This window comes from Coregonus lavaretus, assembly GCF_964263955.1.
Source record: "Coregonus lavaretus genome assembly, contig: HAP1_SCAFFOLD_2950, whole genome shotgun sequence".
NCBI lineage: Eukaryota > Metazoa > Chordata > Actinopteri > Salmoniformes > Salmonidae > Coregonus > Coregonus lavaretus.
The window spans coordinates 52501-68619 of record NW_028159368.1 but is presented as its reverse complement, the minus strand read 5'-3'; the positions used below and the strand labels follow the sequence as shown (position 1 = coordinate 68619).

Below are 16119 nucleotides of genomic sequence, written 5' to 3'. Positions count from 1 at the left end.
TTGGTGGTCGATGATTAAAGGGATAATAATGGTTGGTGGTCGATGATTAAAGGGATAATAATGGTTGGTGGTCGATGATTAAAGGGATAATAATGGTTGGTGGTCGATGATTAAAGGGATAATAATGGTTGGTGGTCGATGATTAAAGGGATAATAATGGTTGGTGGTCGATGATTAAAGGGATGATTCCATAATAAGATGATAATGCTTGGTGGTTGATGATTAAAAGGTACACTCTTAGAAAAAAAGGTGCTATCCAGAACCTAAAACGGTTCTTCGGGTGTCCCCATAGGAGAACCCTTTGAAGACCCCTTTTTGGTTCCATGTAGAACTGTTTACACAGAGGGTTCTACATGGAACCCAAAAGATTTCAACCTGGAACCAAAAAGGGTTCTCCTATGTGGACAGCCGAAGAACCCTTTTGGAACCCTTTCTTCGAAGAGTGTATGATAACATAATAAGGTGATAATAGGAGAAACAAATTGCTGGCCGTTCAGCTTACATAACTGCTGAGTGACTAATGATATGGGATGTTTCCTCAATCTCGTTCTTCACACGGCTACCGCTGCCAGGGAAGGAACTGAATCATAGAACACACCAGGCTCAGTCCAAATCAGAAACACCAGCCAATGACAGATTACTGTTCGACAAGGCCTGACAATAACAGCCAACAGCCAAGCAACACCAGCCTGTGGCAGACAGAAGCCAGAAATCCCCAGCCAATAGCAGCCTTGCATGCCTGAGACATCAGCCCATAGCGGCTTCAAAGACCACCAACTCTAGCCATTGTACCTGTATGAAATATCCAGAGTGCAGAAACCTTTCTGCAAAGCCCAGCAATAAAATACAATTAAATGTTATTCATCACATGCTTGGTAAACAACAGGTCTAGACTAACAGTGAAATGCTTACTTACAGCGTCCTTTTCCAACAATGCAGAGTTAAAGATAACAAGAAAAACTAAACTAAATTGAAATAGTGACACGAGGAATAAATACACAGTGAAAAACGACTAACAATAACGAGTAAAAATAACATGGCTATATACAGGGAGTACCAGTACCGAGTCCATGTGCAGGATAGATAATAGGCAGTAGCAGCGTGTGGTGAGTGTGAAAGTGTGTGTGTGTGTGTGTGAGTGTGTGTGTGAGTGAGTGTTTGTGTGTGTGTTGGGGTGTCAGTGTAAGTATGTAGACATTACAGTGAAATGTTTACTTACAAGCCCTTAACCAACAATGCAGTTTTAAGAATAAAATAAAAATAGCAAATAATTAAAGAGCAGCAGTAAAATAAAATAACAGTAGGGAGGTTATATACAGGGGGTATCAGTGCAGAGTCAATGTGTGGGAGCACCGGTTAGTCGAGGTAATTGAGGTAATATGTACATGTGGGTAGAGTTAAAGTGACTATGCATAAATAATAAACAAAGTAGCAGCAGCGTAAAAGAGGGGGTTGGGGGGGCAATGCAAATAGTCCGGGTAGCCATGATTAGCTGTTCAGGATTCCCTGTCGATGAGAATGGGGGCGTGATCAGTCCTCTTTTTTTTCCTGTAGTCCACAATCATCTCCTTTGTCTTGATCACGTTGAGGGAGAGGTTGTTATCCTGGCACCACACGGCCAGGTCTCGGACCTCCTCCCTATAGGCTGTCTCGTCGTTGATCAGGCCTACCACTGTTGTGTCGTCGGCAAACTTAATGAAGGTGTTGGAGTCGTGCCTGGACATGTAGTCATGGGTGAACAGGGAGTACAGGAGGGGCCTGAGCACGCACCCTTGAGGGGCCCCCGTGTTGAGGATCAGCGTGGCAGATGTGTTGTTACCTACCCTTACCACCTGGGGGCGGCCCGTCAGGAAGTCCAGGATCCAGTTGCAGAGGGAGGTGTTAAGTCCCAGGGTCCTTAGCTTAGTGATGAGCTATGAGGGCACTATGGTGTTGAACGCTGAGCTGTAGTCAATGAATAGCATTCTCACGTGTTCCTCTTGTCCAGGTGGGAAAGGGCAGTGTGGAGTGCAATAGAGATTGCATCATCTGTGGATCTGTTGGGGCGGTATGCAAATTTGAGTGGGTCCAGGGTGTCTGGTAGGTTGGAACAGCCTTGCCATAGCAACAGCCTTGGAACCAACAACTCTAGCCAATTAGGGTCCGTCTGTCATTGACAACAGCCTCTCAGCTCACCAACACCAGATATGGACAGACCATCTGCAAGACACTCCAGAGAGGGCACGCCAGCACTGACCATCACAGCCCATCTGCCCATCTACGTCAGCCCCAGACATCTCTGGCTCATTTATAAACCGTATACAACTTGTACTATAGACCTATTCGTTTTGAACAACAGTGTTTCGTATAAGCGGTATGACTGGATTCAAGAGGAACAAATTGTGCCAGTTTGTCGCATGTCAACCACAACACCACGGTAATGCAACGTCCGGCTGATCTGGACCCGTCATCATCGCTATGCCCCATCACTCATCTTAGAACAAATCAGCCTTCCTGTCTGTCTGTCTGTCTACAGCTGACGGACCGTCTCTGTAGCCGCTACATGAACATGACAGCCAGTCAAATAAATTCAGAATCATCTTCCTGTCTGTCTGTCTGTCTGTCTGTCTGTCTGTCTGTCTGTCTGTCTGTCTGTCTGTCTGTCTGTCTGTCTGTCTGCAGCTGACGGACTGTCTCTGTAGCCGCTACATGAACATGACAGCCAGTCATATAAATTCCGAATCATATACGATCTACGCTGGGGCTGTGTGGTCATGTATGGTCCTGGTCATGCCAACAGGCCTTGTATACATTAAAACAAGGAAAGTTTATGGTCCGGTGCCACATTTCCCCCCAATGTAACCCTAAGCCTCCGTATCAGCCACCCAAGCACTGGATTTAAGTGACTACACCAGACCTGGGTTCAAATAGTATTTGCTTTATTCCAAATACTTTAGCTGCGGCTTTTCTGAGCTTTCCTGGGGGAATTTAACTAACGGTGTAGACCCAAAAGTGCAAACGTATCCCATCTGTCACTCCAGGAAGACATAATCAAACGCTCAGATTATTTTCAAGGACACAAGTACTACTTGAACCCAGGTCTCTACTACAGTGTACTTCTGCCTGTGTGATTCTATGATATCACATGTTTCTTCTCTGCCTGCCACTGCTGGGCAAACTGTCGGCTGGTTGCAACAATACTGACATGCAATCAGACTCAAGCCCTGTGCCAAGAAGCGGGGCAGGGAGAGCAGTAAATTACCAGCTGACGAAAGAATGGAAAAACGTGTGTTTTGGGTTTTCTCCCTGGGACCGTCGGGAGGCTAGAATGGAGGGATGAAGGGAGAGAAGGTTTAGCAGGCGTATAGGAAAAGCTGTCCAAGTTTTCCCTGCTGTTCCGTGGACGCAGCCTGGGATACAGAGCTAATGGATTCTCCCCAGCAATGAAACAGTTTTCAGGCTACAGTCCAGAGCCAGGAGGGAGAGAGGGAGGGAGGGAAGGAGGGAGAGAGGGAGGGAGCCACCTGAGAGGAAGAGAGAAGCGATGGGGTGAAGGGGAGGGATGGAGGGATTAATGAATCTCTCTATCTCTCTCTCTCTTGCTGCTGTTTCGTGTTTGTAAAATCCCACAGCCTCAGACCCTCTCTCAGAGCCGTGGCGAATCGTGTCGTTCCGAGTAACCCAATTCCAACCCCGCACCCCACCCAAGTTTCATTACACTTTAGATTACTGTCTGACATCCACACTGCCCGCCTTTCTTTTTGGTTTGCCATGGCGATCGACAACAATAGTGTACACACACACACACACACACACAGGACAGGGCAGCTCCAGGCAGTCAATCCCCCCTCGGCATGCCACCCTCTCTCTCCTCACCCCTCTGCCCAGTGTCTGCCTGCCCCCCTTCTCGCCTGGCTGGTCTCACAACTTTTGACCTGTTTCAACCCAGCAGCACTGCAGACAACACTGGCCCACTGTGGCCACACGGGCAAATTGCTCAACAACAACAAAAGGCATCTTAATGATTAGCTCACACACACAATCTCGCTCTCTCACTTAGTCACTCAGTCACTCATGGTTTTAAACTAGGGTGAAGTCGTCCCTAGACACTGATCTTGGGTCAGTTTAGTGTTTTCCCCACTAATGGTTAAGAGTATGATTTGGGGAGGGGAAGCTGATCCTAGATCTGCACCTAGGGGAAACTTCACCCCGGGGCTTTCAAAACATTGGGGGTCTTACCTCCTCTCGTTGTCGTCGAGGTGAGCAAACAGCACGTTCTTGGAGATGGCCTTGGCCAGAGCAGTCATGGTCTTGTAGTCCTTAGGAATCACCTGAGGAATAACAAACCAAACATCATGGTCTCTCAAACAGGAATCAGACTACAGCACTTGCATCACAGACATTGGAATTGATGGGTATCAATACAGCTGATTGAATTCAATTTAATACTGTACCCATTGTCTTTCCTATTTGTCATGTTTACATGGCCAAAAAGCGAAAGACTTCCCCAAAAAGCATTTATTGAAAAGAAAAGAAAACACATAAATCTAAATAGCTCAGTGCACACATTTAAGCACATTACAGTACATTTTAAACAAACCCTCCTGTCTGTCCATAATTGAACGCAACCCATCTGTTTGACTCAGATCAGTGTATGTGTGTGTGTGTGCGGCTGTGTGCCTATGTGTGTCTGTGTGTGTGTGTGTAGCCCTTCGCTGTGTGTTCACGAGGCCCTGTGCTCATTCATAAAACATGCATTTTCATGTCCATGTCTGAACCAAAGGACTGTTTGGAGGAATGATGCGGGCTAGCCACATTTCCTCAGAGCCCACTACAAAGACTACTGCCTCTGTATTTAAGGAAAGACGTTCTAGGGAGAAAAACGTAAAGCTCTGAACTCTGCAGATGTGTTACTGGGGGGAGAAAGGAGAGAGAGAGAGAGAGGAGAGAGAGAGAGAGAGAGAGAGAGAGAGAGAGAGAGAGAGAGAGAGAGAGAGAGAGAGAGAGAGAGAGAGAGACAGAGAGAGAGAGAGAGAGAGAGAGAGAGAGAGAGAGAGAGAGAGCGTCCATGCTCTGAGGGAAGCAGCAGTCTGTAGGCTGTAATTAACTTAAAGCAACAGATGGCTCACCATGAAGAGGACCACAGCTACAACAGCAGCAGCAGCAGCAGTACGGTAACAGCAGCAGACTGGCTGAAACATTCATGAGCCACTGCAGTACACTACCAACTACCAACATCAACCCTCTGTAGTCTCTATCAACCATCTGGTAAGCTGGAAATAGACCTTTGCTCCAAAGAGAGAGGCTATACTCTTTATGGATAGAGGGGTAGAGAGGGGTTACTAGAGTATTTATGGATAGAGGGGTGGAGAGAGGGGTTACTAGAGTCTTTATGGATAGAGGGGTGGAGAGAGGGGTTACTATACTCTTTATGGATAGAGGGGTGGAGAGAGGGGTTACTATACTCTTTATGGATAGAGCAGTAGAGAGGGGTTACTAGAGTATTTATGGATAGAGGGGTGGAGAGAGGGGTAACTATACTCTTTATGGATAGAGGGGTAGAGAGAGGGGTTACTATACTCTTTATGGATAGAGGGGTGGAGAGAGGGGTTACTATACTCTTTATGGATAGAGGGGTGGAGAGAGGGGTTACTATACTCTTTATGGATAGAGGGGTAGAGAGGGGTTACTATACTCTTTATGGATAGAGGGGTAGAGAGAGGGGTTACTATACTATTTATGGATAGAGGGGTAGAGAGGGGTTACTATACTCTTTATGGATAGAGGGGTAGAGAGAGGGGTTACTATACTCTTTATGGATAGAGGGGTGGAGAGAGGAGTTACTATACTCTTTATGGATAGAGGGGTAGAGAGAGGGGTTACTATACTATTTATGGATAGAGGGGTAGAGAGAGGGGTTACTATACTATTTATGGATAGAGGGGTAGAGAGGGGTTACTATACTCTTTATGGATAGAGGGGTAGAGAGAGGGGTTACTATACTCTTTATGGATAGAGGGGTGGAGAGAGGAGTTACTATACTCTTTATGGATAGAGGGGAAGAGAGAGGGGTTACTAGAGTCTTTATGGATAGAGGGGTAGAGAGAGGGGTTACTATACTCTTTATGGATAGAGGGGTAGAGAGAGGGGTTACTATACTCTTTATGGATAGAGGGGTGGAGAGAGGGGTTACTATACTCTTTATGGATAGAGGGGTGGAGAAAGGGGTTACTAGAGTCTTTATGGATAGAGGGGTAGAGAGGGGTTACTATACTCTTTATGGATAGATGGGTAGAGAGGGGTTACTAGAGTCTTTATGGATAGAGGGGTGGAGAGAGGGGTTACTATACTATTTATGGATAGATGGGTGGAGAGAGGGGTTACTTTACACTTTATGGATAGAGGGTGGAGAGAGGAGTTACTATACTCTTTATGGATAGAGGGGTAGAGAGAGGGGTTACTAGAGTCTTTATGGATAGAGGGGTGGAGAGAGGGGTTACTATAATCTTTATGGATAGAGGGGTTACTATACTCTTTATGGATAGATGGGTAGAGAGAGGGGTTACTAGAGTCTTTATGGATAGAGGGTTGGAGAGAGGAGTTACTATACTCTTTATGGATAGAGGGGTGGAGAGAGGGGTTACTATACTCTTTATGGATAGAGGGGTAGAGAGAGGGTGTCATGGTTTCGGCCGAGGCTGCTCCTCCTCCTTGCTCGGGCAGGTTTCGGCGGTCGTCGTCCCCGGAGTACTAGCTGCCACCGATCTATGTTTCATGTTCGTTTGGTTTTGTCTTGATGTTGTACACCTGTTTCTAGTTAGTCTTCATTAGTGTCCTATTTAGTTCTCGTTGTGTGTGTCAGGTGTTGTGTGTGATTACGCATCTGTTTGGTGTTCTGAGCTACGTGTTTCCCTCCGTTGTTTGGAGAGGTTTTTCGCACATGTTAGTGCGCCTTTTGTTTGACGCCTGTGTGCGCCGTTATTTCGCCTCCGGGCTTGTTGGACTCGTGCACTACGTGAATATTTCACTAAAGTCTTTTGGACTTAGTTTCTGCGTCCTGCGCTTGATTCCTGCACCACACCCACCTTCAGCACACCGTGACAGAATCACACACCATATAATATGGAATCAGCAGGAGCAACAGCCACACCTGAGTCGCTGGAGGAGCATGTCCGCAGCCAGGATGACCAGATCAGACAACTGGGGACCGCTCTACAGGATGTCATCAACACCCTGCACCGATGGGAGTCCAGAGGGGTACCCACACCTCCACCTACCTTGCCACCCCCATCGGCCGGTCCACCAGTCCCAGGTCTGGAACCCAGTGGGATTCGGCTCTCGCTCCCGAGGGCGTATGACGGCACAGCTGCCGGGTGTCAGGGGTTCCTCCTGCAGGTGGAGCTCTACCTGGTCACTGTACACCCGGTGCCCTCGGGACACGAGAGCGTTTCCGCCCTCATCTCCTGTCTCACGGGCAAGGCGTTGGAATGGGCCAACGCCGAGTGGAGGAGGATGGACGCCACCACCATCTCCTACGCAGAGTTCTCCCGTCGCTTCAAGGCCGTGTTCGACCATCCACCTGAGGGCAAAGCGGCGGGGGAGCGTCTATTCTACCTGAGACAGGGGAGGAGGAACGCACAGGCGTTCGCACTGGAGTTCCGGACTCTAGCGGCAGACGCAGGGTGGAATGAACGGGCCCTCATCGACCATTTTCGATGTAGCCTACGGGAGGACGTTCAACGTGAGTTGGCCTGCAGGGACACCAATTTCACCTTCGACCAGTTGGTCGACATGTCCATCCGTCTGGACACCCTGCTGGCCACCCGTGGACGTCCCGAGTGGGGTCCGTCCATCCCACCCTCCAGCACCTCCGAGCCGAGCCCTATGGAGCTCGGGGGTGCTGGCGCTAGAGGAAGGAGGAGGAGGAGCCCGAGGGGGCCTGTCCCCTGCACCAATTGCGGTCGTGGAGGGCACACTGCGGCCAGGTGCAGGGGAGGGTTCCCAGAGGGAGGAGACAACAGACCACGCACTGGGGAGCCTTCCCAGGTGAGTAGACGCCCCACTTACCCAGAGCTCTCTGTTGCGCACTTTTGTATACCTGTTCGTTTTCCACAGGTTGCACCTCATTCCCAGCATAAGGCGCTAGTAGATTCAGGCGCAGCTGGGAATTTTGTTGATCGGAAGTTTTGTTTAGATTTAGGGATTCCCCTTCTGCCTGTTGACAAGCCTTTTCCCGTTCATGCTTTAGATAGCCGCCCGTTGGGGTCGGGGTTGATTAGGGAGATCACAGCGCCACTTAGGATGTGTGCGCAGGGGGGTCATGAGGAGACTATACAGCTATATCTTATCGACTCTCCTGCGTACCCGGTGGTGCTGGGAATTCCCTGGTTAAGTACCCATAACCCTGCCATTTCGTGGCAACAGAGAGCTCTCAATGGGTGGTCTGCTCAGTGTGAGGGGCGATGTCTGGGTGTTTCCGTGGGGGCGACTTCGGTGGAAAGTCCAAACCAAGTGCCCGCACTGCACATTCCGCCTGAATATGGGGATTTGGCTATCGTGTTTAGTAAAGCTAGGGCGATGCAGTTGCCTCCTCATAGACAGGGGGATTGTGCGATTGATCTCCAGGCAGGAGCAGCGCTCCCACGGAGCCACGTGTATCCTTTGTCTCAAGAGGAGAGAAAAGCTATGGAGACTTACATAGCCGAATCTTTGAGACAGGGATACATACGGCCCTCCACTTCTCCCGCGTCCTCGAGCTTCTTTTTTGTGAAGAAAAAAGATGGAGGGTTGCGCCCGTGCATTGATTACCGTGGTCTCAATCAGATTACTGTGAAATACAGTTATCCACTCCCTCTGATTGCGACCATGACGGAGTCATTGCACGGAACGCGGTTTTTCACAAAACTGGATCTCAGGAGCGCGTATAACTTGGTGCGCATTAGGGAGGGCGACGAATGGAAAACAGCGTTTAGTACCACTTCGGGTCATTTCGAGTATCTCGTCATGCCATACGGGTTGATGAATGCTCCATGCTCCTTAAGGTGTGGAGGCATTGGCTTGAGGGGGCTCAACACCCTTTCCTCATTTTGACTGACCATCGGAACCTGGAGTACATCCGGGCAGCGAGGAGACTGAACCCTCGCCAGGCTCGATGGAGTATGTTTCTCGCCAGGTTCGTATTTAAAATCACGTACATCCCTGGGTCCCAGAACGGTAAGGCAGATGCGCTGTCCCGGCGGTATGACACGGAGGAGAGGTCCGTTGAGCCTACTCCCATACTACCGGCGTCTTGTCTTGTGGCACCGGTTGTGTGGGAGGTCGATGCTGAAATCGAGCGGGCGTTGCGTGCCGACCCTAGCCCTCCACAGTGTCCTGTGGGTCGGAAGTACGTTCCGCTCGAGATTCGGGATCGACTCATTTACTGGGCTCACACGTCACCCTCCTCTGGACATCCGGGTATTGGCCGGACAGTGCATTGTCTTAGCACTAAATACTGGTGGCCCACGTTAGCCAGGGATGTGAGGGTTTATGTCTCCTCCTGCTTGGTGTGCGCACAGTGTAAGGCGCCCAGGGGTAAGTTACAACCCCTGCCCGTTCCACAACGACCATGGTCCCACCTCTCAGTGGATTTTGTGACAGACCTTCCCCCCTCGCAGGGGAATACCACCATCCTGGTCGTTGTGGACCGGTTCTCTAAGGCCTGTCGTCTTCTCCCTATGTCGGGTCTTCCTACTGCCCTACAGACCGCAGAGGCACTATTTACCCACGTCTTCCGGCATTACGGGGTACCCGAGGATATAGTGTCTGATCGAGGCCCCCAGTTTACCTCCCGAGTCTGGAGAGCGTTCATGGAGCGTTTGGGGGTCTCGGTGAGCCTTACCTCGGGGTACCACCCGGAGAGCAATGGGCAGGTAGAACGAGTCAACCAGGATGTGGGTAGGTTTCTGAGGTCATATTGCCAGGACCGGCCGGAGGAGTGGGCTCGGTATATTCCCTGGGCCGAGATGGCCCAGAACTCTCTCCGCCACTCCTCTACCAACCTAACCCCCTTCCAATGTGTGTTAGGTTACCAGCCGGTTCTGGCACCTTGGCAGCAGAGCCAGATCGAGGCCCCTGCGGTGGATGATTGGATGAGGCGCTCGGAGGAGACGTGGAACGCTGCACACGTCCACCTGCAGCGGGCCATCCGTCGACACAAGGCGAGCGCCGATCTCCACCGCAGTGAGGGGCCGGTGTACGCACCTGGAGATCGAGTCTGGCTCTCAACCAGAAACCTGCCCCTCCGCCTGCCCTGCCGGAAGCTGGGTCGGCGGTTTGTGGGGCCTTTTAAAGTCCTGAGAAGATTGAACGAGGTGTGTTATAGGTTACATCTGCCTATTGAATATAAGAATATTAACCCCTCGTTCCATGTGTCTATTCTCAGGCCGGTGGTAGCTGGTCCACTCCAGGAAGGTGAGATAGGAGAGACTCCTCCGCCCCCACTGGACATCGAGGGGGCTCCGGCGTACACCGTTCGGTCCATCTTGGACTCAAGACGCCGGATGGGGGGTCTCCAGTATCTCGTGGAGAGGGAGGGGTACGGCCAGTAGGAGCGGTGCTGGGTGCCACGGAGGGACATCCTAGACCCGTCTCTCCTGTCGGAATTCCACCGGGGCCATCCCACGCGCCCTGCTCCGCGTCCTCCTGGTCGTCTCCGAGGCCGGGGTCGGCGCACGGCTGGAGCCGCGCGTCAAGGGGGGGGTACTGTCACGGTTTCGGCCGAGGCTGCTCCTCCTCCTTGCTCGGGCAGGTTTCGGCGGTCGTCGTCCCCGGAGTACTAGCTGCCACCGATCTATGTTTCATGTTCGTTTGGTTTTGTCTTGATGTTGTACACCTGTTTCTAGTTAGTCTTCATTAGTGTCCTATTTAGTTCTCGTTGTGTGTGTCAGGTGTTGTGTGTGATTACGCTTCTGTTTGGTGTTCTGAGCTACGTGTTTCCCTCCGTTGTTTGGAGAGGTTCTTCGCACATGTTAGTGCGCCTTTTGTTTGACGCCTGTGTGCACCGTTATTTAGCCTCCGGGCTTGTTGGACTCGTGTACTACGTGAATATTTCACTAAAGTCTTTTGGACTTAGTTTCTGCGTCCTGCGCTTGATTCCTGCACCACACCCACCTTCAGCACACCGTGACAGAGGGGTTACTATAATCTTTATGGATAGAGGGGTAGAGAGAGGGGTTACTAGAGTCTTTATGGATAGAGGGGTGGAGAGAGGGGTTACTATACTCTTTATGGATAGAGGGGGAGAGAGGGGTTACTATACTCTTTATGGATAGAGGGGTAGAGAGAGGGGTTACTATACTCTTTATGGATAGAGGGGTGGAGAGAGGGGTTACTATACTCTTTATGGATAGAGGGGTAGAGAGGGGTTACTAGAGTCTTTATGGATAGAGGGTTTGAGAGAGGGATTACTAGAGTCTTTATGGATAGAGGGTTGGAGAGAGGAGTTACTATACTCTTTATGGATAGAGGGGTGGAGAGAGGGGTTACTATACTATTTATGGATAGAGGGGTAGAGAGAGGGGTTACTATAATCTTTATGGATAGAGGGGTGGAGAGAGGGGTTACTATACTCTTTATGGATAGATGGGTAGAGAGAGGGGTTACTAGAGTCTTTATGGATAGAGGGTTGGAGAGAGGTTACTATACTCTTTATGGATAGAGGGGTAGAGAGAGGGGTTACTTTACACTTTATGGATAGAGGGGTGGAGAGAGGAGTTACTATACTCTTTATGGATAGAGGGGTAGAGAGAGGGGTTACTAGAGTCTTTATGGATAGAGGGGTAGAGAGGGGTTACTATAATCTTTATGGATAGAGGTGTGGAGAGAGGGGTTACTATAATCTTTATGGATAGAGGGGTGGAGAGAGGGGTTAATATAATCTTTATGGATAGAGGGGTGGAGAGAAGGGTTACTATACTCTTTATGGATAGATGGGTAGAGAGAGGGGTTACTAGAGTCTTTATGGATAGAGGGTTGGAGAGAGGTTACTAGAGTCTTTATGGATAGAGGGGTGGAGAGAGGGGTTACTATACTCTTTATTGATAGAGGGGTAGAGAGGGGTTACTAGAGTCTTTATGGATAGAGGGGTGGAGAGAGGGGTTACTATACTCTTTATGGATAGAGGGGTAGAGAGAGGGGTTACTATACTCTTTATGGATAGAGGGGTGGAGAAAGGGGTTACTATACTCTTTATGGATAGAGGGGTGGAGAGAGGGGTTACTATACTCTTAATGGATAGAGGGGTAGAGAGAGGGGTTACTAGAGTCTTTATGGATAGAGGGGTGGAGAGAGGGGTTACTATACTCTTTATGGATAGAGGGGTAGAGAGAGGGGTTACTATACTCTTTATGGATAGAGGGGTGGAGAAAGGGGTTACTATACTCTTTATGGATAGAGGGGTGGAGAGAGGGGTTACTATACTCTTTATGGATAGAGGGGTAGAGAGGGGTTACTATACTCTTTATGGATAGAGGGGTAGAGAGGGGTTACTAGAGTCTTTATGGATAGAGGGGTGACTATACTCTATGAATAGAGGGGTAGAGAGAGGAGTTACTAGAGACTTTCTGGATAGAGGGGTGGAGAGAGGGGTTACTAGAGTCTTTATGGATAGAGGGGTGGAGAGAGGGGTTACTAGAGTCTTTATGGATAGAGGATTGGAGAGAGGGGTTACTATGCGCTTTATGGATAGAGGGGTGGAGAGAGGGTTTATTATACTCTTTATGGATAGAGCAGTAGAGAGGGGTTACTAGAGTCTTTATGGATAGAGGGGTAGAGAGAGGGGTTACTATACTCTTCATGGATAGAGGGGTAGAGAGAGGGGTTACTATACTCTTTATGGATAGAGCAGTAGAGAGGGGTTACTAGAGTCTTTATGGATAGAGGGGTAGAGAGAATGGTTAATATACTCTTTATGGATAGAGGGGTGGAGAGAGGGGTTACTATACTCTTTATGGATAGAGGGGTAGAGAGAGGGGTTACTATACTCTTTATGGATAGAGGGGTAGAGAGAGGGGTTACTATACTCTTTATGGATAGAGGGGTAGAGAGAGGGGTTACTACAGTCTTTATGGATAGAGGGGTGGAGAGAGGGGTTACTATACTCTTTATGGATAGAGGGGTTACTAGAGTCTTTATGGATAGAGGGGTAGAGAGAGGGGTTCCTATACTCTTTATGGATAGAGGGGTGGAGAGAGGGGTTACTATACTCTTTATGGATAGAGGGGTGGAGAGAGGGGTTACTAGAGTCTTTATGGATAGAGGAGTGGAGAGAGGGTTGCACGTTCCGTTTAAGAGGTATTAACGAGTCTGAATCTTTAACATAAAGCTAACTACACCGCATTCTCACATTCTGACTGCGCTGCCCTCTGTTGCGGGTGATTTATGTCTCATGTTGGGGAGTTAGCTAGTAATACTGGTGTAAAAAAGATGAAGTTTTCTTCTGTTGTAGTAACATTGATATTAACGGTGGGTGTTCCATATTACATCTATATACCGTTACCTGCTGCCATCGAGGAGCCTTTGAAACTGATGCTGCTGGACGCCTTATTCCATGCTGTGCTGCAAGTGGATGACCTGTGCCAGTGTCTGGGTCTGAGTCATCACATCCCAGTGATTCGGGGGGCCGTATCGGGGCTGGAGTCCCTGGGGGAGATGGCGGGAGGGTAGGGAGGTGGGGTGAGGGTGAGTGATGTGGACTTTGACGGAGTACCGGTGCGCTTGTACGAGCCCCCCGCCGCGGGGGGGAGAGAGGGGGGGCTGAGGAGGGCTGTGATGTTCTACCATGGAGGAGGATGGGCCCTCTGCGCCGCCAAGATGGGGAGCTATGATGTCTTGTGTAGGCAGATGTCTGATGAGCTGAATACAGTGGTTGTGTCTGTTGAGTACCGTCTGGCTCCAGCAGTGCATTTCCCTGTGCAGTATGAGGACTGTCTGGCTGCGGCCAAGCACTTCCTGGAGCCGGGCATTCTGGGAAAGTTGTCTGTGGATCCACAGCGCGTGGCCGTGTCAGTCGACTGCGCTGGAGGAAACCTGGCTGCAGCCGTCGCACAGCAGATCTCGGTAGATGACAGTGTGAGTGTGAAGTTCAGTGTTCAAGCGTTGATCTACCCTGTCCTCCAGGGTCTAGACCTCAACACTCCATCCCACCAACAGAACCACAACATGCCCATCCTACACCGCTTTATGATGGCCAGGTTCTGGCTGCTCTATCTGGGGGTTGATACCTCTCTCCATCCCCTCCTCTTGTCCCCCTCCTTACTCCACCATCCCTCCATCCCTCCCTCCATCCGCTCCCATATCAACTGGACCACCCTTCTGCCGGCCAAACACATGAAGCATTACAAGCCTGTTGGCATGGAGACGGGGTCACAGGAGGTCACGGGGCAGGAGGGAGATCTTCTCCCGGGGTTGCTGGATGTCCGAGCGGCGCCGCTGCTGGCGGAGCAGGGGGTTCTGGGTAGAACCCCGCGAGCTTACATTCTAACGTGAGAGTACGATGTGCTCTGAGACGATGGGTTGATGTACACCAGGAGGCTACAGGACACGGGCGTCACAGTTTCCAGCGATCACTATGACGACGGTTTCCACGGCACCTTGAGTTTTGCGCACTGGCCGTTTTTCTTCGATGTGGGGAAAATAATGATCAGAAGATACATGGACTGGCTGCAGGAAAACCTCTAGTGTGTGTGTGTGTGTGTCTATGCACCTGCAAACCCATAGCCATCTTGCAGTCAGAATTTCAGACCAATGTCCAGGTTAGACAAGCGGATGTTTTTAAGGCTTTTAAACTGGGTTCAACCTGATTGTTGACCTGGTTTAGAATGTCTCTCTTACTGGGTTAAACTGGATCAAACTGGGTTGGACTGGTGTTTTAAACTGCGTTAGAATGTATGAGGAAGTGTGTGCACTCACTGACTGGGATAAGAGCGTCTGCTAAATGACTAAAATGTAAATGTAAATGTAGAGTCTTTATGGATAGAGGGGTGGAGAGAGGGGTTACTATACTCTTTATGGATAGAGGGGTAGAGAGAGGGGTTACTATACTCTTTATGGATAGAGGGGTAGAGAGGGGTTACTATACTCTTTATGGATAGAGGGGTAGAGAGAGGGGTTACTATACTCTTTATGGATAGAGGGGTAGAGAGAGGGGTTACTATACTCTTTATGGATAGAGGGGTGGAGAGAGGGGTTACTATACTCTTTATGGATAGAGGGGTGGAGAGAGGGGTTACTATACTCTTTATGGATAGAGGGGTAGAGAGGGGTTACTAGAGTCTTTATGGATAGAGGGGTAGAGAGAGGGGTTACTATACTCTTTATGGATAGAGGGGTAGAGAGAGGGGTTACTATACTCTTTATGGATAGAGGGGTGGAGAGGGGTTACTATACTCTTTATGGATAGAGGGGTAGAGAGAGGGGTTACTATACTCTTTATGGATAGAGGGGTGGAGAGAGGGGTTACTATACTCTTTATGGATAGAGGGGTAGAGAGAGGGGTTACTATACTCTTTGTGGATAGAGGGGTGGAGAGAGGGGTTACTATACTCTTTATGGATAGAGGGGTAGAGAGGGGTTACTATACTCTTTATGGATAGAGGGGTAGAGAGAGGGGTTACTATACTCTTTATGGATAGAGGGGTGGAGAGAGGGGTTACTATACTCTTTATGGATAGAGGGGTAGAGAGAGGGGTTACTATACTCTTTGTGGATAGAGGGGTGGAGAGAGGGGTTACTATACTCTTTATGGATAGAGGGGTGGAGAGAGGGGTTACTATACTCTTTATGGATAGAGGGGTAGAGAGGGGTTACTAGAGTCTTTATGGATAGAGGGGTAGAGAGAGGGGTTACTATACTCTTTATGGATAGAGGGGTAGAGAGAGGGGTTACTGTACTCTTTATGGATAGAGGGGTGGAGAGAGGGGTTACTATACTCTTTATGGATAGAGGGGTAGAGAGAGGGGTTACTATACTCTTTATGGATAGAGGGGTAGAGAGGGGTTACTATAGTCTTTATGGATAGAGGGGTAGAGAGAGGGGTTACTATACTCTTTATGGATAGAGGGGTAGAGAGGGGTTACTATACTCTTTATGGATAGAGGGGTA

The 16119-nt window shown here is 49.4% G+C and overlaps 1 protein-coding gene and 1 pseudogene across 2 annotated transcripts in view; one reads left to right on the top strand and one right to left on the bottom strand.

Annotated features, from left to right (window-relative positions):
- Nucleotides 1–4218: 4218 nt before the first annotated feature.
- The window catches only part of LOC311122953 (cAMP-dependent protein kinase type I-beta regulatory subunit-like), a gene marked incomplete at its 3' end in the record, with an annotated part of 51263 nt that continues 39362 nt past the window's right edge, over nucleotides 4219–16119 (bottom strand). The window contains exon 4 of the mRNA XM_084197249.1: nucleotides 4219–4310. Within this exon, the coding sequence (XP_084053375.1) occupies nucleotides 4219–4310 (92 nt within the window). The remainder of the gene's footprint in view (nucleotides 4311–16119) is intronic.
- LOC311122954 (neutral cholesterol ester hydrolase 1-like) lies at nucleotides 13444–14716 on the top strand (annotated as a pseudogene). Its single transcript has one exon. The product of its transcript is annotated as a neutral cholesterol ester hydrolase 1-like (transcript).